This window comes from Myotis daubentonii, chromosome 18 (assembly GCF_963259705.1).
Source record: "Myotis daubentonii chromosome 18, mMyoDau2.1, whole genome shotgun sequence".
Lineage (NCBI taxonomy): Eukaryota > Metazoa > Chordata > Mammalia > Chiroptera > Vespertilionidae > Myotis > Myotis daubentonii.
This window is the reverse complement of record NC_081857.1, coordinates 18309524-18335377: the sequence shown is the minus strand read 5'-3', so window position 1 is coordinate 18335377 and position 25854 is coordinate 18309524. Positions and strand designations below refer to the sequence as shown.

At 35.1% G+C, this 25854-nt stretch overlaps 1 protein-coding gene and 1 non-coding gene across 6 annotated transcripts in view; both read left to right on the top strand.

The window, feature by feature from the left end:
* The window catches only part of SWT1 (SWT1 RNA endoribonuclease homolog), a 70985-nt gene that overhangs the window by 2452 nt on the left and 42679 nt on the right, over positions 1-25854 (top strand). For 4 of the 5 annotated variants that reach the window (XR_009449953.1, XR_009449954.1, XM_059675581.1 and 1 more), the window contains exons 2-13: positions 1645-1728; positions 3512-3592; positions 5635-5693; positions 9126-9867; positions 11200-11259; positions 12639-12768; positions 13538-13639; positions 13968-14156; positions 18238-18331; positions 20230-20375; positions 22754-22917; positions 24686-24824. Coding sequence is in view for 3 of the 5 variants with exons in the window: in XM_059675581.1 (XP_059531564.1) it covers positions 1645-1728; positions 3512-3592; positions 5635-5693; positions 9126-9867; positions 11200-11259; positions 12639-12768; positions 13538-13639; positions 13968-14156; positions 18238-18331; positions 20230-20375; positions 22754-22917; positions 24686-24824 (1990 nt within the window). In the remaining 2 variants the exon portion in view is untranslated. The remainder of the gene's footprint in view (positions 1-1644; positions 1729-3511; positions 3593-5634; positions 5694-9125; positions 9868-11199; positions 11260-12638; positions 12769-13537; positions 13640-13967; positions 14157-18237; positions 18332-20229; positions 20376-22753; positions 22918-24685; positions 24825-25854) is intronic. The other variant, XM_059675583.1, reaches the window with a different exon arrangement.
* On the top strand, positions 2150-2343 carry LOC132221470 (U2 spliceosomal RNA). The gene has a single exon (XR_009450011.1). It is a non-coding gene; the product is annotated as a U2 spliceosomal RNA (small nuclear RNA).

The window sequence follows — 25854 nt, the reverse complement described above, 5'->3', positions numbered from 1 at the left end:
GCAAAGTGTCCCCTCTGGAGTTCGACTGGGAGACTGGGAGTTTGATCACTGGCTATGACATGTGCTGACCACCAGGGGGGTGGCGCGGAATGAAGGAAGGCCCCCGATTGACCCTGATCGCTGGCCAGGCCTAGGGATCCTATCTTTGCATGAATTTCGTGCACCGGGCCTCTAGTATAAGTATAAAGCACTTGTCATGGTAAATATACAGGTGTTTTTCCTTTAATAGTCCACTATCTGCAGTGTTTTTTTCAATTTGTCTTTAGGATAAGAGGTTTAAATTTTAGCATTATTTTGTTGTTGTTGTTTTAAATATATTTCTATTGCTTTCAGAGAGGAAGGGAGAGGGAGAAATAGAAACATCAATGATGAGAGAATCATTGATCGGCTGCCTCCCATTGGGGATCAAACCTGGGCAGGTGCCCTGATCAGGAATCAAACTGTGACCTCCTGATTCATAGGTCAACGCTCAACCACTGAGCTACACCTTCCAGGCTTTCCTCTTCATATTCATCAAAGCATTCTAAAAGTTTGCTTTTATAATCGATCATTCTTTCGTAGAACTTCACTTACTGTGATCATGATGGACCAGAAGTAATTGCAGTTGCTTGATTTCTAGCCTTTCGGTCTGTCGTCTCAGTATGTGTTACTGCCAGCAATAAATGCTCCTTTGGGCTTTGATCCTAGCCCCCCTTTTATATTTTCCTGTCCCAACAGTCCTGGTGATGTTCCCAGTTTGGGGCCTCTATGTTCCAGCACAGGATGCTTTCGGTATACTATAAGTGTTTATGATCACAAGGAATGACTATATTTGTCTTAATGCTTGTGGGGGGGCGGGGGGGGGGGGCGGGGCAGAGGTTCAGAAACTAACAGTATTGACTTGATTTGGAGCAGGGCTGGAAAGGTGGGACTGGTAAGGGAAAGTGACAGAGCCTGAAATGGGCCAGAGTTGGTAGTGGCTCAGAATTAGAGTAAATATTCTAAGGAAGAAAACAATCACGTGTTCCCTCCCTCAGCAAGCATTTATGAGCACCTCCTACGATTTTAATACTGCATACTGTTCAGGGAGCTCAGGGTAGTAGGAAGACAACCATGTAAGCCAGTATTTATTTAGGCCATACTATGCTCTACTTGGTGCAAGGCATTTTAATATCCATTGTTTCAGTTAAGTCCCTCAAAACCCTCTGGGATAGGTTATCTCTGTTTTACATATAATGAAACTGGGACTCAAAAAATGTGTGTGATTTGCCTGAAGTCTCACTCAGTGAGTGACAGTGGGTGTGTCAGGAAAATGAAGACTTATGACTAATTGGTTTTGAGGTGTAGGTGGGACAAAATCCAGTAGTCCTGCAGGCAGTAGAAAATGATGATCAGATGCTCGAGAGAGAAGTCAGGGCTACGGACATAGTTTGGAGAGTCATTCCTAAAGTGAGATAGATGAAGTTGAAGGAGAGGGTAGATCATTATGAGGGAGAATCCTCATAATGGAACAGTGAGAGAATCCTATTATCTTAGGAAAGGTTAGCAAATAGAAATAATTTTGTAAAACTCCAGTCTTTAAATAACTGAAAGAAGAATAATTTCTAATGTATTTTTTGTGGTGGTGTTAAAATACACATAATGTGTTTTTAATGTTTATTTTAGCTTTTCAAAATGTCCAAAGAAACTTGTGAAAAAGGAGAGAAGTCTCAGAGAAAAGATACCACCTCATTACCCAACTTTGATGAAGTAAGAATTCTTTTACTTACTAACCCAAGGACACCCTTTTTTTTTTATTATTTATTTTTTTATTTTTATTGATTTTTTACAGAGAGGAAGGGAGAGAGATAGAGAGCTAGAAACATAGATGAAAGAGAAACATCGATCAGCTGCCTCCTGCACATCTCCTACTGGGGATGTGCCCGCAACCCAGGCACATGCCCTTGACCGGAATCGAACCTGGGACCTTTCAGTCCGCAGGCCGACGCTCTATCCACTGAGCCAAACCGGTTTCGGCGAAGGACACCCTTTTAACAGTTTATTTTTGTGTAATGTAAGGCATACTCCTCCATTTTAAAATGACATATGTAACTCTATCATTCTGCCCTTCTGGCCCAGAAGTCATTTGCTTTTCCCACTCTCAACTTTTGTTATTTTATTTATCCCTCACATCGCTTCTCAGCCTTTTGGCTAAGATCAAGTGTAGTATCTGTTCTTATCAGTTTAATATTTATCCCTCACAACTCCATCAGGTAGGTACTGCTATTGTCCTAGTTACATAAATGAAGAAACTGAAGCTTAGAGAGGTAAGTAATTTGCCTTGGCATTCCTGACTTCAATTCTGAACGTCCTCAAAATCCTCCTTTTCATAGAAATAACTCTCCATTAGACCATTTTCCACATCTTCCTTCTGCATTTACTCAGCATTGAGGTTATTTTTCCCATTAACTTTTAAAGAGAGTGGAAGGAAGGGAGGAAGGGAAGAGAAAGAGGGCTGGGGATTGAACCTGCAACCCAGGTATGTGCCCTTGACCGGGAATCAAACCCGAGACCCTTCAGTGCTGTGAGACACTTCAACCACTTCGCAACACTGGCCAGGGCCAACAATACCTAAATTGATCTCCTTGTTTCCACCTTTGCTTCCTTGTGTTCTCAACACATCAGCCAGAGTTATCCTATTAAAATGTAAGTCAGAGCATATCACCCCTTTACTCAGTACTTTGTAGTGGTTTCCCACTTCATCCAGAGTGAAAACTAAAGTCCTTGCTGGACCATTCCCCCTTTCATTCCAAACCCTTTGTTTCCTCCACCCCATAGCTTCCTTGCTGTGTTCCAGCAAGCCAGCATTCCTGCCTCAGGGCTTTGCCCCTGCTGCTATTCCCTGTGACCTGAAAACACTTACCCTACATAATCACATGGTTTGTTCTATCCCTTCTTTAGGCCTTTACTCTTTAAAATTGCAGCTCCCTCAGCCCCCACCTCCGAATGTTTCCCGATTCTTTTCTCTGCTTCCTCCCTCATCCTCCATAGCATAGTGTGACACACTGAATACGTTATTTGTAAACTCCTGCTCTAGATTTTAACCTCCAGGAGGGCAGGGACTTTTATAGTGTTTTCATTACTCTGTCCCCACTGTCTACGTCTTTTGCACATGGTAGGTACTCACAATATATTTGTCTTGGATCTGTTGAATCAGTACCCAGGGACAAAGAACTGGATATATGGGTTTTATTTATAGAAGACTGGTTCCACCATGGCCGAGACACCTCCAGTGCCCTTACCTGCGCCGTCAGATGGCCTTCTGCTATAACACTTGTATCCTACCTCATCGCTAGTTTTAGAGCACCTAGCTCTCCTGTTTCTGGTTGAGTCTCCCTTCTAGTTGGGTTACCCTTCCTCTTAACTATTTGTGTGCCTTTGTTCTCCTCTGAAATTTATTATTAATGTAGAAAGAATGTTGACTTATAATAGTGATGAAATAATGTGCTTTATTTTGTGCTTTCCTTCCCTTTTTTCCAAATGCCATTCTTAGGATAAGAAAGAAAAAACCTCAACAAGTTCTACTAGCTCATCTTGCTCTGTAAGATCAATTTCATCAGAGAAGAGAAAACTGGTGAGTGTTTAAATCCTATAAATAACTCAGAAAATTATTTATATTAAAGTTTGAATGTATACTTAGGAGGCTTATAATATAAATTCACCCCTATTTTTTCATTAGTTTTTTTTTTTTTGCTGTGTGTTATACTTACTTTTTGATAGCCAATGGAAAGAAAACCAGGTTGATTTTTTTTTTCTTCCTTCTACTCACCAAAAAGCATTTATCATGTTCCTTATTTCTTTGTGCTGATAGATCCTATCGTTTGGGATTAGACTACATGGATATAAATTTAGACATTTTTTAAGTCTTTTCCCATATAGGGTTGTATTTATCTTTACAATTTCCTTTTGAAGTAGCTAAGTTCTCAATGTCGTTGGTAGGTTCTGGGACTTTAAATGAAACAATTTATAATGAAATCAATTGATACAAATACAGTTAAGTTCCTACAGCATCTCATCAATGTTATAACAAAGCAATGAAGGAAACAATGTTATTCGAGGACCTGTTGTGCCCAGTGACAAAGCCAAGTTCAAAGTTCTTTCCATCCTCACACAAATAATTGGAAGTAGTGATAGCAGACGAAACATGTGAAGCTGGTGCATGGGTGATTGGTGAAGTGTACTTACTTCATTCAAGTTGAAGTTAGGTTTATATCAAGACAGCAACAGAGTTGTGGGTAATACGAGAAATTAGTGAAAGTTCCATGAATGCAGAATTGTGTTTTTAAGAAATTGTTTTCATATAATGAAACTGCTATTTCAACTTACTGTTACTATATTAACCTTCTTAAAACACTGATTTCATCATATTTTGTCTGTGTTAAAAACCTTCACTCATTTTTTAGTTTGTCTTTCAGTACGCTCTTAAATTTGATCACACCCTAACTCTTCATTTTTCTTTTTTCTTCTGCCTCAAAACTTCTGCTTCTAGGTAGGCTGGTTTATTTTGTCCCTACTGAATTTGTTCTCATCATCTTTAGCTTTTTAGAATGCCTAGTACTGCTAGCCAAGAATGCCTTTTTCTTTTGCTCATTAATCTTTATTCAATGCATATTCAATCTTTAGCATATATTTTGCCCACTTTTGTTCCAGGTATGTTCTAACTTTTGGTGGTTGATGTTTTAAAAATATACATATATATATTTTATTGATTTTTTTACAGAGAGGAAGGGAGAGGGATAGAGAGTTAGAAACATTGATGAGAGAGAAACAGCTGCCTCATGCATACCCCCTACTGGGGATGTGCCTGCAACCAAGGTACATGCCCTTGACCAGAATCAAACCTGGGACCTTTCAGTCTGCAGGCCAATGCTCTATCCACTGAGCCAGATTCGTCAGGGCAGTGGTTGATGTTTTAAACACTTTACAACTTATTGTCTCCTTTTCTGCTTTGATGCTTAATTGTATCCTTACATTAGGCTATTTGTACTTCGCTTCTACTTTTCTTTATTGTTTTACTATATAAACCAGGGGTCCTCAAACTTTTTAAACAGGGGGCCAGTTCACTGTCCCTCAGACCGTTGGAGGGCCGGACTGTAGTTTAAAAAAAAACTATGAACAAATTCCTATGCACACTGCACATATCTTATTTTGAAGTAAAAAAACAAAACGGGAACAAATACAATATTTGTGTTCACATGTGGCCCGCGGGCTGTAGTTAGAAGACCCCTGATATAAGCTCTTTCGGAAAGGGACTATATTCTGTTTCTCTCTTATTTTTCTTGTGTCAAGCCCTGTTTCATCAAAGTACATAGACAGGGTGGCAGAAGAGAGAGTCGACTGATCTGGTTTCAAGCCATGGCTCTGCTGCTGCCCTGCCCTGTGACATTGCAGAAGATAATTTGCTCTGTTTGAGCCTTGCCTACTTTATCTGTAAAATGGGGATGATAAAGATGTCCATTTCACAAGTTTATTGGAAGGATTAATTAAACTATTATGTCAACCAATTCACTACCACATAGTCATGGGAAAAAAATGTCTCCCAGTCTCTTTCCCCTGTAACTGTAGTGCCACTGCACAACTTATATTTCTTTAATGATAGATTTTTTTCTCCTCCAGAAATCAGATTGTATAGATGTTGTGAACTGTAATGTAAAAAGAAGACATGAACTGAAAAGGTAACTTCCCCCCTCCTTACTCTTTTGGTCTAGAATTGTGAGACTAAATACTTAGACTTGAAAAATCCTTTACTTACTTTGATTAGTACTGTATTTTTGTTTTGTTTTTTTTAATATATTTTACTGATTTTTTTACAGAGAGGAAGGGAGAGGGATAGAGAGTTAGAAACATCAATGAGAGAGAAACATCAATCAGCTGCCTCCTGCACACTCCCCACTGGGGATGTGCCCGCAGCCAAGGTACATGCCCTTGACGGAATCGAACCTGGGACCCTTGAGTCCACAGGCCGACGCTCTATCCACTGAGCCAAACCGGTTAGGGCTGATTAGTACTGTTTTGAATGCAAATATTTCTAGGTGCATCACAGATAATGATTTTTTGAGTTTTGTTATTATAAGTTCAAGGAAAAGTGGAGTGAAATAAAAAGTCTGTCAGAATTCTACACTATATAAAAGACACTTTCAAATAGAATGTAGATTAGAATGTAGATTTTAATCTCAAGTGATTTGATTTTTCACACCTTTATAAGATACATACCTTCATTACGTAGAGTAATAGAAGTTAGGAGGCTGATTAATAAAATTTGGATAATTATCTTTTTAAAAAATACTTTTATTGATTTCAGAGAGGAAGGGAGAGCGAGAGAGAGAGAAAAGCATCAATGATGAGAGAGAATCATTGATTGGCTGCCTCCCACACGCCCCCCATTGGGGATTGAGCCCCCAACCCAGGCATGTGCCCTTGACTAGAATCAAACCGGGACCCTTCAGTCCACAGACTGATGCTCTATCCACTGAGCCAAACCAGCTAGGGCTGGATAATTATCCTATCTAATAAAAGAGTAATATGTAAATTGACCATCACTCCAACACATAAGATGGCCTCCCCCATGTGGACACAAGATGGCCAGCAGGGGAGGGCAGGTGGGGGAGACCAGGTCTGCAGGGGAGGGCAGTTAGGGGTGACCAGGCCAGCAGGGCAGGGAGGTTGGGGGTGACCAGGCCTGCAGGGGAGGGCAGTTGGGGAGTAATCAGGCCAACAGGGGAGGGCAGTTAGGGGCGACCAGGCTGGCAAAAGAGGGCAGATAGGGGTGACTGGGCCAACTGGGGAGGGCAGTTGGGGGTAACCAGGCCTGCAGGGGAGGACAGTTAGGAGTGACCAGGCTGGCAGGGGAGGGAAGTTAGGGGCAATTGGGCCAGCAGGGGAGCAGTTAGGCGTTGATCAGCTGGCAGGGGAGTGGTTATGGGGTGATCAGGCTGGCAGGAAAAGCAGTTAAGGGCAATCAGGCAGGCAGGCGAGCAGTTGGGAGTCAGCAGTCCTGGATTGAGAGAGGGATGTCCGACTGCCCTCAAGGGTTCCCAGATTAGAGAGGGTGCAGGCTGGGCTGAGGGGCACCCCCCCCCCCCGCACAAATTTCGTGCACCGGGCCTCTAGTTACCTTTTGCTTAAGTTAAGGGCACATTTTCTAGCCTTTGGTTATCCCATAGACTTGTCCACATAGTCTTTGTGAGGAAGAAGAAAAAAATTTTAAGAATAGAATATAAAATTTTTGCCGAAACCGGTTTGGCTCAGTGGATAGAGCGTCGGCCTGTGGACTGGAAGGTCCTAGGTTCGATTCCGGTCAAGGGCATGTACCTGGGTTGCGGGCACATCCCCAGTAGGAGATGTGCAGGAGGCGGCTGATCGATGTTTCTCTCTCATTGATGTTTCTAGCTCTCTGTCTCTCTCCCTTCCTCTCTGTAAAAAATCAATAAAATATATTTAAAAAAAGAAAAAAAAAGAATAGAATATAAAATTTTTAAAGAATGCATTGAAGTTCTGCCCCAACTGGTTTTGCTCAGTGGATAGAGCATCGGCCTGCAAACTGAAGGGTCCCAGGTTCCATTCTGGTCAAGGGCATGTACCTCGGTTGCCGGCTTCTCCCTGTCTCGGGTCCTGCTCAGGGTGCGTGCAAGCGGCAACCAATTGATGTGTTTCTCTCACATCAGTGTTTCTCTCTGTCTTTCCCTCTTTCTTCCACTCTCTCTAAAAATCAATGGAAAAATATCCTTGGATGAGGATTTAAAAAAATCTAAATTTATACAAAAAATCCATGATGAACAAAATTTTAATTTAATAAAGGCAAGTCGCCAGCATATCAGAACCTGAAACAAAAAATATGCACCTAATTAAAATAAAAAAGAATGCAGTGAAGTTGAACTCGGCTTCAACATTTACTCAAAATCTGTTATTTAGCTTCAGCCCTTGCAATGCTGAATAGTTGAATGCCTCCTTAAAAATATTTGTGCATTTATCGCATATTTGATAGACTGACATGTTTCTTAGTCATTTCTAAAATTTTAACATTTATCTTGTACTTGATGCTTTGCTATTATAAGTAATCCTGAATTGAATCTCTTTTTTTAGTTTATTACTTTTTTTTACCATGATAATTTCTAAAATGAAAATTACTGAGAAATCAAAGAATATGAACATTTTTAGAATCTTTAATTATATTTTCAAATTCCTTTTTGGAACTGTAATCATTTTGTATTTTCACCAGCAATATATGAGAGAGGATCCATTTTTCAACTCCTTGCTAATATATGTTATTTTAAAATCTTTGCTAATTTGTTAAAAGAAAATGGTATGTTCTAATTAGCATGTCTGTGATTGCTAGGAAGTCAGATTTATTTTCCCAAATGTTTATTAGCCTTTCCCTTTTTCTCTTTCATTCTTGTTGTGTTTATGGGCTATTCTAGAATCTTAATACTTTTTGATGAGCTTTTTATCTAATAAGGCTAATTAGCTGCCATCTATCTATCTATCTATCTATCTATATATATATGCACACACACACACACATATACATATATCTACATATGTACATATAGATATACAAATATTGATACACATGTGTATCTATATATGTATATATATTACATCAAATTCCATTTTCCAGTCCTTTAAGTTTTATTAATTTTTAATATGCTAAAATGTGAAAGTAAATAGTCATTTACATTTATTATTTTCCCTTGTGATTTTTCCCCATGGCTTTTAAGTTTAGGAAGTTCTCTACTAAAAAATCAGACTAAAAAAAATAAATTAGATAAATATTTTTCCCCTGTGGTTTTTAAGGGTTTGATATGAAGTATAGCAATTATGATAATAATTATTTTGCACTTAAATGTTTAATCTATTTGGAATTTATGTTCTTAGGTTATTTTATAAAGATTTAAATTTGTTGTGTTGTTCTCCAAATAGCAAACCAATTATTCCAATACCAGTTGTTGAGTAATCCTTTTTATTTAATTCCTAATGTAGTAATTTCTACTTTTTATGAAGTATGTGTCAGGCTAGTTCTGTTATTTCCTAACTAAAATGATACAGTTTAAATTATGTATAATCGTGTACAATTGTAATGTAACCTAGGTTTCTATGCTGCTTTACAGACTGAATGTAGACACTGACACTCTAAGAAAGAGACCGAAAATCAATTCGTCATCCCAAGAACCTATTAAACTTCAAGAAGCATCATATTCAAATGACAATCAAATTATTTCACAAAGTCCTTCTTCAAATGGAACTAAAAATGATATAAGTAAATGTGTAGATTTTAAAGATAAAGACATTAAATTGATAAATGTTAGGAGTAACCTTGACCATGGAGTTAAAAGCCTTAGCATTCCTAAAATTGCCAAAGATGTGAAACCTAAAGCTGAAGGCCAGGCAAATGAAAAACTCCGGCCTCATTTACTTGCTCACAGGCAGAAGATGAAAGATCTCAGGAAAGAAAGGCACAATAAATACAGAGACAGTTTTGAAAGGTGTGTTTTGGAAAAGTGCAAGAGAATCCAATTTTCTCAGGATTATAATTCCAACAAGATATTTAAGGAACCCCAAGATCCTAGAAGAAGGAAGGTCAGTTTCAAAATCCCAGTAAAATCCCACGATACCCACCAGAAGCCTGTAGAAGAAAATATTTTCCTTTTAGAGTCCAGCAAGTCAACGACTAAGCAGAAGAAAAAAGGATGCCTCGAAAACTTTCAGGTTTCATTAAATTTGATGAAGCAAAAAAGTAAACATTTGTTTTCAGATTTCACTTGTAAGCAGGCTGTTTGTGAGTGGAAAGGAAAATGTCATCTTGAGCATCAAGAAAGTAATGATTCAAGTTCTAGTGAACACCAGACCCAGGTAAGGTACTACAGAATAGAGAATGTAGGTTTTAGCAAAGAGTAATATTCTTCCCATTACTACTAATGATCATAGAGGACTGGTTCAAGTTTAGTCAGGAAGATATGTGCTGGTTCCTGTATTTGACCCCTTTAATTCCATGTCTTTAGGAAGATATCCTGGCAAATATCAAAGATCCATAATAGAAGGGAATGCGTAAAAATGTAGAAACACGCAATTACAGATAGTCCTTTAAAAAAAAGCACTATTACCCTTTACGTTTTGGCTCAGTGGATAGAGCACCAGCCTGCGGACCAAAGTTTCCCAGGTTCGATTCTGGGCAAGGGCATACGCCCAGGTTGCGGGCTTGATCCCCCCAGTAACTGGCGTGCAGGAGGCAGCCAATCAATGATTCCCTTTAATCATTGATGTTTCTATCTCCCTTCCTCTCTGAAATCAATAAATAATAATAATAAAAAGCACCATGGCCCTGGCCGAATGGTTCAGTTAGTTGGAGGGTCGTACTGTACACCAAAAGGTTGGGGGTTTGATTCCCAGTCAGCACATACCAAGGTTTGGGTTCGATCCCCAGTTGGGTGCATTCAGGAGGCAACCAATCGATGTTTCTCTCTTTATATATCCCCCTTCCTCTCTCTAAACTCAATTAAAAAAACATATCCTCTGGTGAGGATTAAGAAAAAACAAAAACACTGTGGCAGTCTCTTATACTTTTCTTGAACCCTAGGTACTATAGAACACCCAGGAAGATGAATATTAAGTTGTAGAGGAGACATTTTTGCATGATTACTTTCTAGTTATTGGAATTAAAGTTCTTTATAAACTGTTCCTTTGATTGCAGCTTTATCTGACTTAAAGTCATTTAGACATAGAAGCAGTAAGTAAACATCCTTCTTATCTTGAAAATACTATCTTCAGCATGTGGTTGACAGTAGAGAATCATCTTAGTATTATGTTGTTTTGTTTTCCTCACAAATTTTTCAGTACATAATTATTTTCCTAAAATAATGATTGTACTTTACAAGGAAATAATTGTATTTTCTGGAAGTAGTAATCCTGGTATGCTTTCCTAAGAGAAAATACTCCTTTTGTTGCCTAGATTTTATAGTCTTTTGATACAGACCTTTCACAGATTGCACTCTATCTCCAGCTTTACAAATTAATGTTCTAGAAATTATGATTTATATACTACTTTTATAAACTTAGTACTTAAAAGTCTGTGAGGTAGAAACTCATCATGGTTATCTGACCCCAATGTCAATGTTGCCAAGGTTAGACAATCCCACTGTAGGTATATGCTTCATTCTAAACTAATAAAATTACTTTTCATTTCAGAGTTTTGAAGCACAATGTTCTTCAGTGTCATATGAAAGTATTCCAGATACAGATCAAGAGGTTAATAATATACTTATCTACTTCTAATGTTTTTAATGAAATTAAGTCAAATAGTTTCTATTTTAATAAAAAATAATGATTTTATATGAAGTATATATGGGTAATATGAAAATAACACCAATATCTGTCCTAAATCAGTATGTAAGTTCTTATGAATTCATGAATAACTTTTTGGAAAAGTGTTTACATTTTCTTAATCACCTTTTTGCTTTTGTTTCTAATCAACTTGAATCTATTTTTGAATAAAGAGCATAGAGCCCATTGCCCACAAGTTACATAAATTTTGATTTAATTATATCAGGCTTTTGCATGCTTTATGCCTGGACTTGCCAAAATGCAGTTTGATGCTAACATCTTTTTACCATTTTTAAAAAATCTGAAATAAGATGAAAATGTTATTCAGTGAAAGCAAGAGTACAGTCATATTTATTATTTTTGCCTCCTGCATCATTTTCCCAGCTAGAATCTCCTGATTGAACGTCATAGAATTAATTGCATATTTTGTGTTCCCTAGTCCTGAATTGAAATTAGATTTATAGAACAATGTATTTTCCTATTTTTAAGAAGACTTTAAAACCCATATTGATTGTGATGGATTTTTATTTATGACAGTCAGTTGTATTTTTCTGTCTTGTGGGCAAGTAATCCTTGATTTTCCCCTTTGCTTTAAAGCTATATTTAGATTTTCGTTTTTCTTAGAAATCTCAAGCAGAGCACTCATCATCTAGATATAAATACATTTGTCTCTTAAAATACTTATAGTAAGAATGGGGATAAGAATAACTTAATGTGAGGGTCTACTATGTACTAGGCCAGGGGTGGGCAAACTTTTTGACTAGAGGGCCACAATGGGTTCTTAAACTGGACCTGAGGGCCGGAACAAAAGCATGGATGGAGTGTTTGTGTGAACTAATATAAATTCAAAGTAAACATCATTACATAGAAGGGTACGGTCTTTTTTTTTTTAGTTTTATTGATTTCAAACGAGTGGGATCCGGCCCTCGGGCCGTAGTTTGCCCACGGCTGTACTAGGCTCTGTGGGAGGAACTTCGTAGCATTTTATTTAATCCTCCCAAAAATAGTAAAAAGAAATAGATATTTAACATTCCTATTTTGTAGGTGAACAAACTGGGACCCAAGGTGGTTAAATACTTTGCTTGCCTAAGGTTACCGCAATATTAAGAGAAGAGCTTTTTAAAAACCCTGTATATGTTTATAAGTCTGTATTCTTTTACCATGTTACATCCATATTTTTGTCAGTGTTTTTCTTCCCATAAACCATCTCATCTTAAGTGAATTAATTAAGAATTCATTGCTTTCTAATTAATTTGCAGAGTAAATAACTGAAAATATTTTACTGCGGGTCTTTTACAATTTAGATGCAGATTGTAGAAGAGCTTCATGCTGCACGTGTGGGGAAAACTGTGGATTTGCCTGTGGTCCCTCCTCCTGGAGAGTTATCGAGCATGGAGATTGACTTGGTAGAAGATGCTGTGCATTCCTCTGCTGGTATATCCGATATCCATATGATGACCATATTTATAGTCTCCTGTGCTTTCTTAAGAATGAATATGCCGACATTCAATTTTGATAATATTTGGATGAAAAATGTTAAAATGTGCTCATTTGAAATTATAAAGAACGGTGTATTTCTTTTAGCTATAGGAATAGGTCTAATATTTGTCTTAATCATCATTTGTTTTTATATTTCTCACATTATTAGGCAGCTATATCTTCTGTTTCTCTTTTTGCCAAGGGGCAGTAATCAGAGTCAAGTTGTTTTTTATTTCTGCTATTAATCATAACTTTTAACAACTAAGTAAAAGCACTGATCAGAAATAATGCAAATTGCTTGAAGTTATTATATGCCTGGATTTCTTATTTATATAGTAAAGTTTTGATCATTCTTACTAGTGGGAGAAGATAATGATAGATATTATTCAAAATCTATTAGTATGCTATTTTGAATTGTATATAAAAATAGTAATGATATATCACATTAACATTGAATTTTTCAATTTATTGTTTTCATATATATTAACCTGATTCTCTCACAATGGCCCTATAAATTTATCCATAAGCAATTCATAATATTCTACTGGTAGATTATTAATTATTACTGTTCCTTCTCTTAAAAATTGGAATAAATATATTTTTGTTTTTGTTGTCTGAAGGACTGCCTCTCTTAATGCTATCAAAGTTCTATGATATCAAAATTTTAGTTTTTAAAGAAGTCTATTTTAAGTGTCATGAAATCCTAACTTGTCTTTTTCTCTAGCAAGTACTGCTTCAGACAAACATCTTCTAATTGTTATTGATACAAATATTCTGATGAATCATCTCAAATTTGTTAGAATTTTGAAGACAACAGAAATCCCAGGTATTTAGGAAACATATTTACTGATTCTGACTTTATTTGAGTTGATATTTTATGTTAACAGTAATATGGGTATTTCTCCTTCCCCTAGCACATTTCCTTTTGGATATACTATTAAGCATATATTATGCATAATCAGTTTAAGTTTAAAAAAAAAAAAAGAGGTCCTTCGAAGGTTACCTAGCTATGGACTCTTCTTTAATTTCCAATAGTATTTACTTCTGTAACATTCTTTTGACACAACTGTTTTTTATTTCCATTTTTCAGATATGTGTGATTTAGTAACTCTAAATATTTCTTGACTTCTAAGACATCTTTTTTATTTTTTTAGGCTTTGACAGGCTTGTGTTAATAATTCCCTGGGTAGTTGTACAAGAGCTAGATCGTATGAAGGCAGGAAAACTACTGAAATATGCCCAGCACAAAGCTATACCTGCGGTTCGTTTCATCAATGACAGTCTCAAAAGTCAAGATAGAAAACTATGGGGTCAATCAATACAACTTGCATCTCAAAAACTTTGTAGGTATTGTTCTCTCGTGTACTTCCTGATTAAGATTTGTTGGGCTTGATTCATTACTGGAGGGAAATGGTGCAAAACTTAATAAAAAATTTGTAACCATTGCCATGTAAAATGGCAGGACATAGTGATGGGTTGGGGTATTCTATTAGGCTTGGTTTGGGGATCTTTGATTTTTAATTTTATGCTTCTCCTAGACCTTCTTAGGTTATGTCTATATTTCACAGATAGTGACATATGGTTCTGTGTGCATAGTTGTATATAATATACTACTTTGGATTCTTTTTTAAAAAATACTATTATTGCCTTGGCCGAGTAACTCAGTTGATTAGAGTGTTGTCCCGATAATGCCACGATTGTGGGTTTGATCCCCGGTCAGGGCACATACAATAATCAACCAATGAATGCACAGCATAAATAAGTGGAACAACAAAAATTGATGTTTCTCTCTAAAATCAATTAAAAAATAAAATTTAAAGTTAAAAATACAAAAATATAATAAGAACAATGCCATTATAGAGTGATGAGAGCTATAAGTGATCTAAGTTGCTAATCCATCACTACATGCAGTTAATACAGTGCAGAAGCAGGCATTGTCTCCTCTAGTTTGTCAGAATCTGTAATAGGGAGGTGTCTTTATAATAAAGATCTATAGGTTTTCTCTTGATTTGATTTATTTCCATATTCGTTTAATTCATTTTTAAATCATTCTAGCCTTAGAGCCTTTATGTTTTATAGAACTTTTTTTTGCGGGCGGAGAGGAATGTGTGTGTAAAGAACACTGTTGCCTCTGCAGAGTTTATACATCCATTTACAAGATTTATTTAATTCTTAAAAATTTGTTTCTTCCCAATTCAGAATTATTTATATATTAAGATTTACATTATTATAAATATCATGGACTTATATTGTCTACCATACCCGTATTTACCACAAGATATGAAAGAATTCATTCTAATATGAATATAATTATGGTATTAATGCTGAGAGGGCTTTTGGCACAGCTGTTTAGTCTTAGATGTTTGAAGAAAAGGGGCCTCCGCCATTCATTTATTCATTCTATTTATAAATATTTATTAGTATATTCCAACTACAATACTTATGTACTTTAAATAGGAACTTCATGTGATTTGTTTAAGAGCCTTTAAAGGAAAATCTCAAGTAAGTATCACTTATTAGAGTTAAAAAAATATTAAAATGTTTGAATACATTAAATTGAACACCTTAGATGGTCTTTTTCTTCTTTTTATTATGCAAAATTTCAAATGCAGAAATAGAGAAAATAATATAATGAATCCCTTTGTATTTATCACTCATTTTCAGTAATTATCAGCATTTGCCATTCTTGTTTATTCTCTCACTTCCTTTTTCTCTTCTCCCCTAATTCCTGGAACTTCTGTAATAGTTTGAGGTTAATCCCAAATATCATATCATATTATTTTTATCCATAAATACTTAGGTATGTGTTGCTAACAGAAAAGATTCTTTTTTAAACAACCACACAATTAACAAAATTAACCCCTTATGTAATCCATAATTTCAGTAAAGTCCCAGTCCTTAATAAGAGAAAGGAATTTTGCTTACTCAATCTTTTTGTTAGTTTGTTGGTACAAATGACATTTGATTATATAATAATATAGATAATTATGTCCATTATTTTCCAGACCCTTTTCCAAAAGCTTTACACCTAAATCTCATTCAAACCTTATAGTACCATGGAAGATAGTCATATTGGCCCCATTTTACTGATGAGGAAATGAGACACAGAGAGATTAAGCACTTGTTCTAGATAGAAACTTCTTCAATAGATTAGCTTTGATAATTAGTTTAGAAGAGTTCATTTGAGAATAGATATTTTGGCCACACTTATTATTTTTAGATGCTTACTACGTTTCTTTTGACTTTTCCATTTTCATGTGCTTTTTTGATGCTTTGACCTCTTCAGCCCGTGCTTTTTGATGGTTAAGGAGGACAAATCATAGTAGCTGTCTTAAACTTCTGTGTTGTTTCAATTTCTGGATGTCTTCCTTGAACTACATGTTTCACTTTAATGTTTGAATCTTATTTGGCCTTAGTTTTGTTAAGTTGCTTTTAGTTATAAAGTTGTAGATATAATAATAGATTATTTGTGTAATTGTCTATGTCAGATAATATATAAAGTACTTATGGTTTATGGCCTCAAGTAGGTGATAATTCTTGTATCCTCATATGAAAAGCTTATGCAGATTGATTAGAAAAACTAAATATGCCTTTCCCCAAGTGAATGAAGATTAGTAATAGGTAATTCACCAAAGAAAGAAATACAATTAGTCAGCCCTTTGTTCATTGCATATATCTTCCTGTCTGTTGGCTATTTTGAATGTTGTTAATTTCTTTAACATTTTTTAAAATTTCTTTTTATTGCTTCTAAATTTAGAAAGTTACTTTCCTCCAACACCTGCTAGGAACACTTACATTGCTTTAGTGCTTTGGGAATTATGAATTAGTAACTTTTCAGGAGAGCATTTATCTGTGTATATCAAGAAGCCTAAAATATAATTCTCTTTCTAGAATCCTAAAGAAATAATCAAAGATGCTCACAGTGACTTATATAAAAATGTTCATCACAGCATCATTTATACAGCAAAAAATTTGAAACAACCTGACTGTCTAACAATTGAAGTTACATTTAATTCTATACTATATGAAAGAATACTATATTTTGAGAAATGTTAATGACATAAAATTAAAACTTGTTGAATAAATATTTCATGAATATTCTTCTGGTTTTAGGTGTGTTTTCCAGCCCCAGGTATTTTAGAAAAAGTGATAGAATAGATATTCTTGAACTTTGATACCGTTAGAACAGTACATTATAACTTTTAAACCTTCTTTTGTCTGTTGGATTCAGTGACTTAGACTTATCTAATGATTTCGAGCTGCCGACTTTGCATTACTATGTTATTTTCTCTGTGAGCTAAAAGAAGGAAAATTGGCTGCTGTAGTATATGTCTGTCTGCCTCACTGATTGTCTGATTAAAGAATTGAATTAAATCTCCTTCAGGCTCATGTTCTGAGATCAGCTGAGTTATGTCTAGACTTCATGATAAGATTATGAGCTCCTAAACAGTTTGTCTTTGCATATCCAATTACTTAGCCAGTGACCTGGCACAAATTCAGTCCTGTATAAGTATTTATTGCAGAAATGAATGAGTTTTTTCATTTGAATGTTCAGAGAACTAAGTATCATATGGTAAAGTTTGAGGGAAACAAAACATAATCTGGTAACATTGCTCATTGGCTGGTATGTTTTGAATTTTAGTGTGTAAGGGACTTCCCAAGTGCTTAACTCAGTCTTTGGGTCCAGGCTCCAAAAATTATTATCCAGAAGTGGGTCTGAGAGTATGGTCATGCTATATGTGTATTATTGGCAGGCACCCTGGGAGTTCTGAGGCAGGTAGGATAAGGAACCAGGAGAAGCACTGTTTTTGGTTCTATTTCTGCACATTCCAATATTTCCATAAAAACCAAGCTTTTACCACCTGTTTTAAAGCTTGGAGAATGCCAGAAGACACCCTGTCATCCTCTGTTAAACATTTGTTAGAGATTATTTTTGTGTTCTCTGACTTCTCCTGTACATCTCTACACATTATTGCTTTGGAGAATAAGGAAAAGCAGACCCATGAAAGTGGTTCTGTTCTGGTAGAATAGTTGCTTATAATCTTTACAGATCTCTTTTAAGTTGACATCATTTTAAGCATGATGTAATCATAATTTACTAATAATCTCTAGTTGACTGAATTGAGACTAGAATTCATAGCTTTTGGTTTCTAACCCTGATCATATTTTTTTGAGTTTATTTATAGGTATATCCCATTACATTTTAGTAGAAAACTAAAAACTTTTTCAAACTCACAACTATATGCTACCTGAGTTCTAGATCTAAAATTCTTAGGGTATTATTTTGCTATGTCGTATCTTCTTTTTATTTACAAAAGTTTTTTTGTTTTATATGTTTTTGGTATATAAGTACAGCCCAGATTATACATATAGTACCCAGATTTCTAGTGTGCTGAATGATAATTGTTTTTACTAAATTTGCAGATGGATTCAGTGATGAGAACAATGATGATCGAGTATTAAAATGCTGTCTTCAATACCAGGAATTATTCCCTAGTTCTCTTGTTATTCTGTGCACGTGAGTTTCGTGGTCATTTTCTTCTTTTTTTAAAAAGTAGCAAAAATTGGCCCTAACCTGTCTGGCTTAGTGGATAGTGTCAGCCTGTGGACTGAAGGGTTCTGGGTTTGATTCTGGTCAAAGGCACATGCCCAGGTTATGGGCTTGATCCCCAATGTGGGGCTTGCAGGAGGCAGCCAATCAGTGGTTCTGTCTCATCATTAATGTTTCTATCTCTCTCTCCCTCTCCCTTCCTCTCTGAAATCAATAAAAATATGTTTTAAAAAAGTGGCAGATTGTACCAAAGAATTTTTAAAAATCATACTGAATCTATCATACCAACGATTGAAATAATGTATACTTTATAAGTGTGCCAGTAAGCATATTCAATTATATTTCATGTTCTTTTTTTGAATTTTATAAGGTTATTTGAGCCAAACTGATGACATATGCTGGGGACCAAGATTCCTCTTTTATTTTTCTTATTGAGGTATAATTGACACATAGCAAATTAGTTTCAGGTGTACAACAATGATTTGATATTTTTTATATTATTAAATGATCACCAAATTAACACATCCATCACCATACATAGTTATAAAAGATATTTTTTCTTGTGATGAGGACTTTTAAGATCTATTCTCTTAGCAGTTTTTGAATATGCAGTACAGTATTATTAACTACATTCACCATGCTGTACTATCTCACATTTTTGCTATGAAAGAAAGATTGAAATCTCAAGTAGATGAAGTTTCATTTCAATTTAATTTATATATAATATTCAAAAAACTTTTGAAAAGCAGGGAAATACCAGTTTAATATCCCAATGAAATAGTTTAGAAATAAGACTCTGACATTTTTTGGTTATGAGGCAAGAAGGTTAATTAATTGGTATCTGAGAAAGGGTCATTTATGTTGTAGTTGTGTCCTTGGTGCCTGGATTGGAGTCCTGGATCTACCACTTAGCAGCTCTGTGACTTTGAAAGGTTGCTTAACTTAGTTTCCTCTGTGTAAAACAGAGAGAGAAGAAGACCTGCCTCGTGAGGTTATTGTATTTAATCACATAATATATATGAAGGCCTTAGTGCCTAGTATACAGTGTGATCTCAGAGGTTTTTTTCCTTTCTCTCTTCTTCCTCGCTTTCTTCTATTCTCAACTAATATTTTCATAACTTAGCTCTGAGTTATGGAACTACGATAATGCTAACCAAGATTGCATTCATCATGTATTTTAAAGGCTCTGGGAAGCATTTATTGCAGTCTGTTGAGGTCTTGCTTCCAGGCATATACTCTGTTTAGCTCAAATAAACTTTAAAAATTCAAAAACAGAAGAGAGCGAAAAGGCTCTGAAAGAACTGAGAAGAACAGTTTTAATTTCCTGTTTTAGTCTGAATTTTAATCACTGCAAAACGGAGTTTTTACAGTTTCATGATCATGCCTAAATTCTCTGAAATGGAGTGATTATGGAAATGAATGGCTCTAAGATTTTTCTTGTAATGGGACTTGGTCAATTATTATTTTAGCTCTCTTTAGCTCTCTTTTGGTGTTAAAGGAAACATCACAGATTTCTATCTCTAGGTTTTAAATTATTTGTTTTTTTTTAAATCTATAACATTTCATCTCAGAGTTTGTTGAAGGCTGAAATAGAATTATTAATATGCGAATTATTTTGAATTTAGATTAGCTAAATTTGAGCACTCAATACATAATAATTATTCTCTAAAGCTCATATGATGTTATTCCATTGTGTGTTAATTCTTTTATTTTCTTTACTTAAAAAAAATTGGTCGCTTGTTAATATATATGCTGAGAATTACAAACCTCTGATTTAACCCTATGTATTTTGAGTTGCCAGGTGAGTGATTTATCTTATAAAAAAGTAAAAAATAAAATATTTTTTTCTCTTTAACCAACCTTAGGGATGATAGAAATTTAAGAAACAAAGGCCTAATAAGTGGTGTGAAGTCACTCAGTAAAGAAGAATTGAGTACAGAGTTCTTAAATTTGTCTCTGAACACAGTTACATGTCATCAGCCATGTGTATCTAAGCAACAATTGAAAACAGGTAATATTATTATGAATAACTAGAAATGTATCTTATTTTATATACTAAGATTATTGATAACAGTTGTAATTACATAGAAAAATTTTATCTTGTACATTGGAAATAATATTGGAATATTTGCTCACATAGATGTTAGAGATGAATGAAAATTGTAATGGTAATACAAAAGAAAACATAACAGTATTGCCTTCTATATATACTTTTACAAATTAACTTGAATGTTTATTGTTCACACACAGTTTACATATTTATAATTATTTTGTGCATACTATTTTGTAACTTGCAGAGTATACTTTTTAAATTAATAATGGCTTTGGGACATACTCATTTGAAGTAGAAATATTTAGTTTTATTTATTTATTTTTAAAAAATATATTTTTATTGATTTCAGAGAGGAAGGGAGAGAGAGAGAGAGAGAGAGAGACATCAATGATGAGAGAGAATCATGGATCAGCTGCCTCTTGCATGACCCTCATTGGGGATAGAGCCCACAACCGAGGCATGTGGCCTTACTGGGAATCGAACTTTGACCTCCTGGTTCATAGGTTGATGCTCAACCACTGAGCCACGCCGGCTGGGCTTTAGTTCCTTTATAAAATTAGCTTCATATTCATAAACTATTATTACTGTAAAAGCTCAATAATAGAAAAACTTGGCTCTAGTACTAGTTCTTTTTAAATTAATAGTTAAGAAAGCTAAAGGCTTTTTTTCCCCCTGACCAAAATAATCTCTTTTTCCCCAGAATAATCTCTTTTATAATATAGTGTGATATGTGATGGAGCATTATATATTAAGTCTGACATAATTTAAAAACACATACTACTTTTCCTTCTGTAGGGAAAATAATTATTGAAATATCTAATATTGTCTATACTTTTATATAACATGGTACAAAAATTCATATATACATTTGCTACTTGTTTGACCTTTCTGATAGTAAAATTTCTTTAGTCATAATATTCAAAATAGCATTTAGAAGGAATAACAGGACATGTTAGTTTATAGTTTTTTTGGGGTACCATGCTTTTATTTTGCCCATTATGTTACTGTTATTTTAAATACTTAGTTTGTGTTTGTAGAGATAAGCCAGTTAATATTTTGAATTTTACAATAAATTATAGTTGTTTTTGGGTATCAATTAAATGATATAAATTAAAATAATAAAACTCATTTTAAAAGGGTTGGGCATAAAGGTAGTTAAATCAGAGATTTTGGTCCTTTCAAAACAGTTTATTGACGTGAGCTTCAATTGGAAGGATATACTATTTTTTGGAAGAAAACACATTTTGATCCATACTTCTTAATTTTCTATTGTATATAGAATCAAAGCATTCTCATTATTTTTCTTTTTGAAAATATTAAAATCAAAATTATAGTTAAAATATCACACACATTTCTTTTCTTTTGTTTAATCCTCACCTGAGGACATTTTCATTGATTTTTAGAAAGAAGGGAAGAGAGGGAGGGAGAGAGAGAGAAAGAGAGAGAGAAACATTGACCAATTGCCTTCCGAATGCACCCCAGCTGGGGCCAGGGATCAAACCCAAAACTTAGGTATGTACCCCTACTGGGAATCGAACCTGTGACACTGTATGGATGATGCTCCAAACAACTGAACCACACTGGCCCTGGCCACACACATTTCCTTAATTTTTATTTCATTAACACTATTTAGTTGCCTTTTGTCAAAAAGATAAAGCATTTGCTAATATAACATGGTTTATGTTGAATCAAAAACAACTATACTAGAGATATGTTTCTAAATACTGATTTTAAAGTAAAGTATTGGTTCCGACCCTTGTAGCTCAGTGGTTGAGCGTCAACCTATGAACCAGGAGGTCATGGTTAGATTCCTGTCTTGCCCCGGTTGCAGGCTCAATGCTAGTAGAAGGTGTTCAGGAGGCAGCAGATCAATGATTCTCTCTCATCATTGATATTTATTTATTTTTAATTCTCACCTGAGTATATTTTTCCACTGATTTTTAGAGAGAGGGAAATACAGAGAGAAATATCAATGTGAGAGAAATACATGGATTGCTTGCCTCCTTCACGAGCCCCAACCAGGGCCCAGGTTGGAAGAAGCCTGCTACTGAAGTACATGTCCTTGACTGGAATCAAACCCAGGACCGTTTGGTCCGCAGGCCAACGTTCTATCCACTGAGTCAAACCGGCCAGGGCTCATCATTGATATTTCTCTCTCTCTCTCCCTTCCTCTCTGAAATCAATAAAAAAATATTTTTAAAAAACTATTAGTTTTATAGGTAATTAAAATACTAATTATATACATAAAATGCTTATTATTATGGCCAAATACTAACTACATATGTAAAATATTTACTGTTAGTGTCCTAAAAAAAAAGCTTATAATTGTTTTAAAGAGCAAACACCTTTGGGAAAGAGTAATGAGGAAGAATCTGTAAATTCTGGACTGCTCATTCTGCTTGAAGGCATAGTAGCTGATCTTGAAAAATCTCTTGGAACAGCCTTATCTTCAATATTAGAAACAGAAATGAAAATTGCTTTTGGAAACCTCTGGATGGAGGTAATTATTTCTACTCTATTAGTTGAAAAGTTCTTTTTTTGTTGGTAGATTAGTTACCTTATTTTAAGAAATAGTTCTTGGTAAGCTTTATAGTAATAATGTATATCACTTTATATTTTTTCTTGAAGTTGTTTTTTAATACATATTTTATTGACTTTTCAGAGAGGAAGGAGAGGGATAAAGAGTTAGAAACATTGATGAGAGAGAAACATTGATCAGCTGCCTCCTGCACACCTCCTACTGGGGATGTGCCCGCAACCAAGGTACATGCCCTTGACCAGAATAGAACCTGGGACCCTTCAGTCCGCAGGCCGACGCTCTATCCACTGAGCCAAACCAGTTAGGGCTCTTGAAGTTTTTGAAATAACATTTTGAAAATTAAATGACAGACATTTCCAAAGGATTGGGACTACTAGTATATTATATTAGTCATTTTTTTAGTGAACAAATATTTATTGTGCATCTACTGTGTCAGACGCTTTGCCCCCATAGAACTTCAATTGTATTCAGAAAAACTTCTCTCATGTTAGTTTGAGTCAAAATGTCTTGTATAGGGAATTCCCCTAAGTAAGATGTATTCAGAAAAAGAAAGGTATATTTTGGCTTATGTCACATAAATATGAGAATCGGTATAAATTTGATCATATTAGCAAGAATATTTTGAATTTTCTTTAGATTTACATCTTTTCTCCAATCAGTAAAACACCACATTTGGCAATGATGGCTTTTTTAGTTTAATGCTTGTTTGCTGTTCACATTTATAGCTAGGAGAAACATTAGTCCCCATCAATTGTAGATTGTGTCTATCCCAGATATTCAGTGAGATACTAATACTAGTATTTGCTTATAACGTGTTTGCTCTTGATTATATTATCAAAATTCAGAAGAATGATAATATTCTAGAACGGTTTACTTAAAGTGGATATTTCATAATAGAATCTAAGACAGTAATTTTATATGAAGGACATGCTGACATTTTGTAATACTAAATGATCAGTCTTCTTTATAAACATCTTTGTCAGAGTATAGCAGGTGTCAATTATAATTGACAACTTTTTCCTATAAGAATTTTTTCACCAGTTACATGAAACTAATTAGATTGGATTCCTCAGAAATGACCATTTTAAAAAGTAGATTGTTGACCTTTGGTAATTAAAATTATGCTTCTCATTAAAACTGTTTTCTTTTTGCACACGTAGTTTCTGAAACTATAAGGATTAATATTGATATCAGTTTTACAAAGGAATTTGTAATGGAATCATTTTAAGATGATGCTTGGCTTTGAATAACACATCTTTTATTTTAAAAGGAATTCAACTAATTATATTTTTCTCAGAAATATATATTGGTATTCCTGAATAGGTACAGTTGACCCTTGAACAACTTGGGGTTTTGAAGTTATGACCACTCATGCAGTTGAAAATCCACATGTAACTTTTGACTCCCTAAAAACTTAACTACTAATAGCCTACTGTTGACCAGAAGCCTTACTGAGAACATAAACAGTCAACTAACAAGTAATTTGTATGTCACATGTATTATATACTGTATTCTTGCAATAAAGTAAGTTGAAGAAAAGAAAATATTAAGAAAATCATGAAGAAGAGAAAATACATTTACAGTACTGTACGTATTTATTGAAAAAACTGCGCATAAACTGGACCTGCACAGTTCTAACCTGTGTTGTTCAAGGGTAAACTGTACTTTTTTAAATAATAGGAATAATAAATAAATCAGTATATGCTGATTTTTTCTAAATACTTTTTAGATGCTGTACTTGAAACCACCGTGGACTCTAATGCATTTAATACAATGCTTTAAAAAACATTGGCTGGCTGTCTTTGGATTAATTATGGAAAATAACTTGCTTTTAACGGTTGAGAGCTTATATGATAGTCTCTGTAAAGGTATGAATCTTTTATTTTGTTTTCAGCAGTGTTAAAGTGGGACTAGCAGATATAGTCTGTGGAATGTGAAGATGAGTTAATAAAAATTTCGTCTATTAATTGCTTATACTTCTCATATCTAAAGGGAATTTGTGGCAGCTGGATGCATGGAGCTGCCACAAATTGCTTTCCCAATTAAAGGTGGAGAGGTTGATGGGAGTATGGCAAGTGGTGAGGCTTTGGCCTTCAACCCCAGCTTTAGTGAAGCAGCTTTCTTTTATCTGTTTATATATGGAGATGTCATGTAGGATATTAAAAAAATGTTTCTCCGATAAGAAGAAAAAGATGTGAAAAGCACTGATCTGATGCTATTAAAGCCCATGTTTTGTGGTCAAGGAAACTAGTCCTGAGAGGGTAAATGATTTGTCCAAAGTCAAACAGCTAGATTTGTTGTGTTATACCTTTAAAAAGCAAAGTAAAAACCCAGGGGATTTGAAGTGCCTATCAGCTCCTTATAGCTTATACAAGGTAGATTTTGCATGAATACCTATTTTTCACAGTTACCATTTTTAAAGAAAGACACTTTTCAGGCATTGTGTTTAACTATAAAAGTTATTTATTAGGGGTATCCTATCTAATAAAAGAGAAACATGGTAATTAGCATACGACCGCTACCCTTCCCATTGGCTAATCAGGGCAATATGCAAATTAACTGCCAGCCAAGATGGCGGCCGGCAGCCAGGCAGCTGACGCGAACAGGGAGGCTTGCTTGCTTCAGTGACAGAGGAAGCCAAGCTTCCCTGCCTGCCTTGCTGGCCTCTCAGCTGCACTCTAAGCAACATTGTAACAAATATAGAAGCTAAACAAAACCTGGGGCTTCAGCCAGCAGGATCGCAACATTGTTTCAAATACAGAAGGGTAAACAAAGGCCAGAAACCTGCTTTCAGCAGTGGAGGTCTCATAGCTGGAGCCGAGCCTCAGAGCTAAAGCTGGCCCAGAATTAAAAAAAAAAAGGAAAAAAGGACAGGTTGGGAGCTTCAGTCACCCGCCA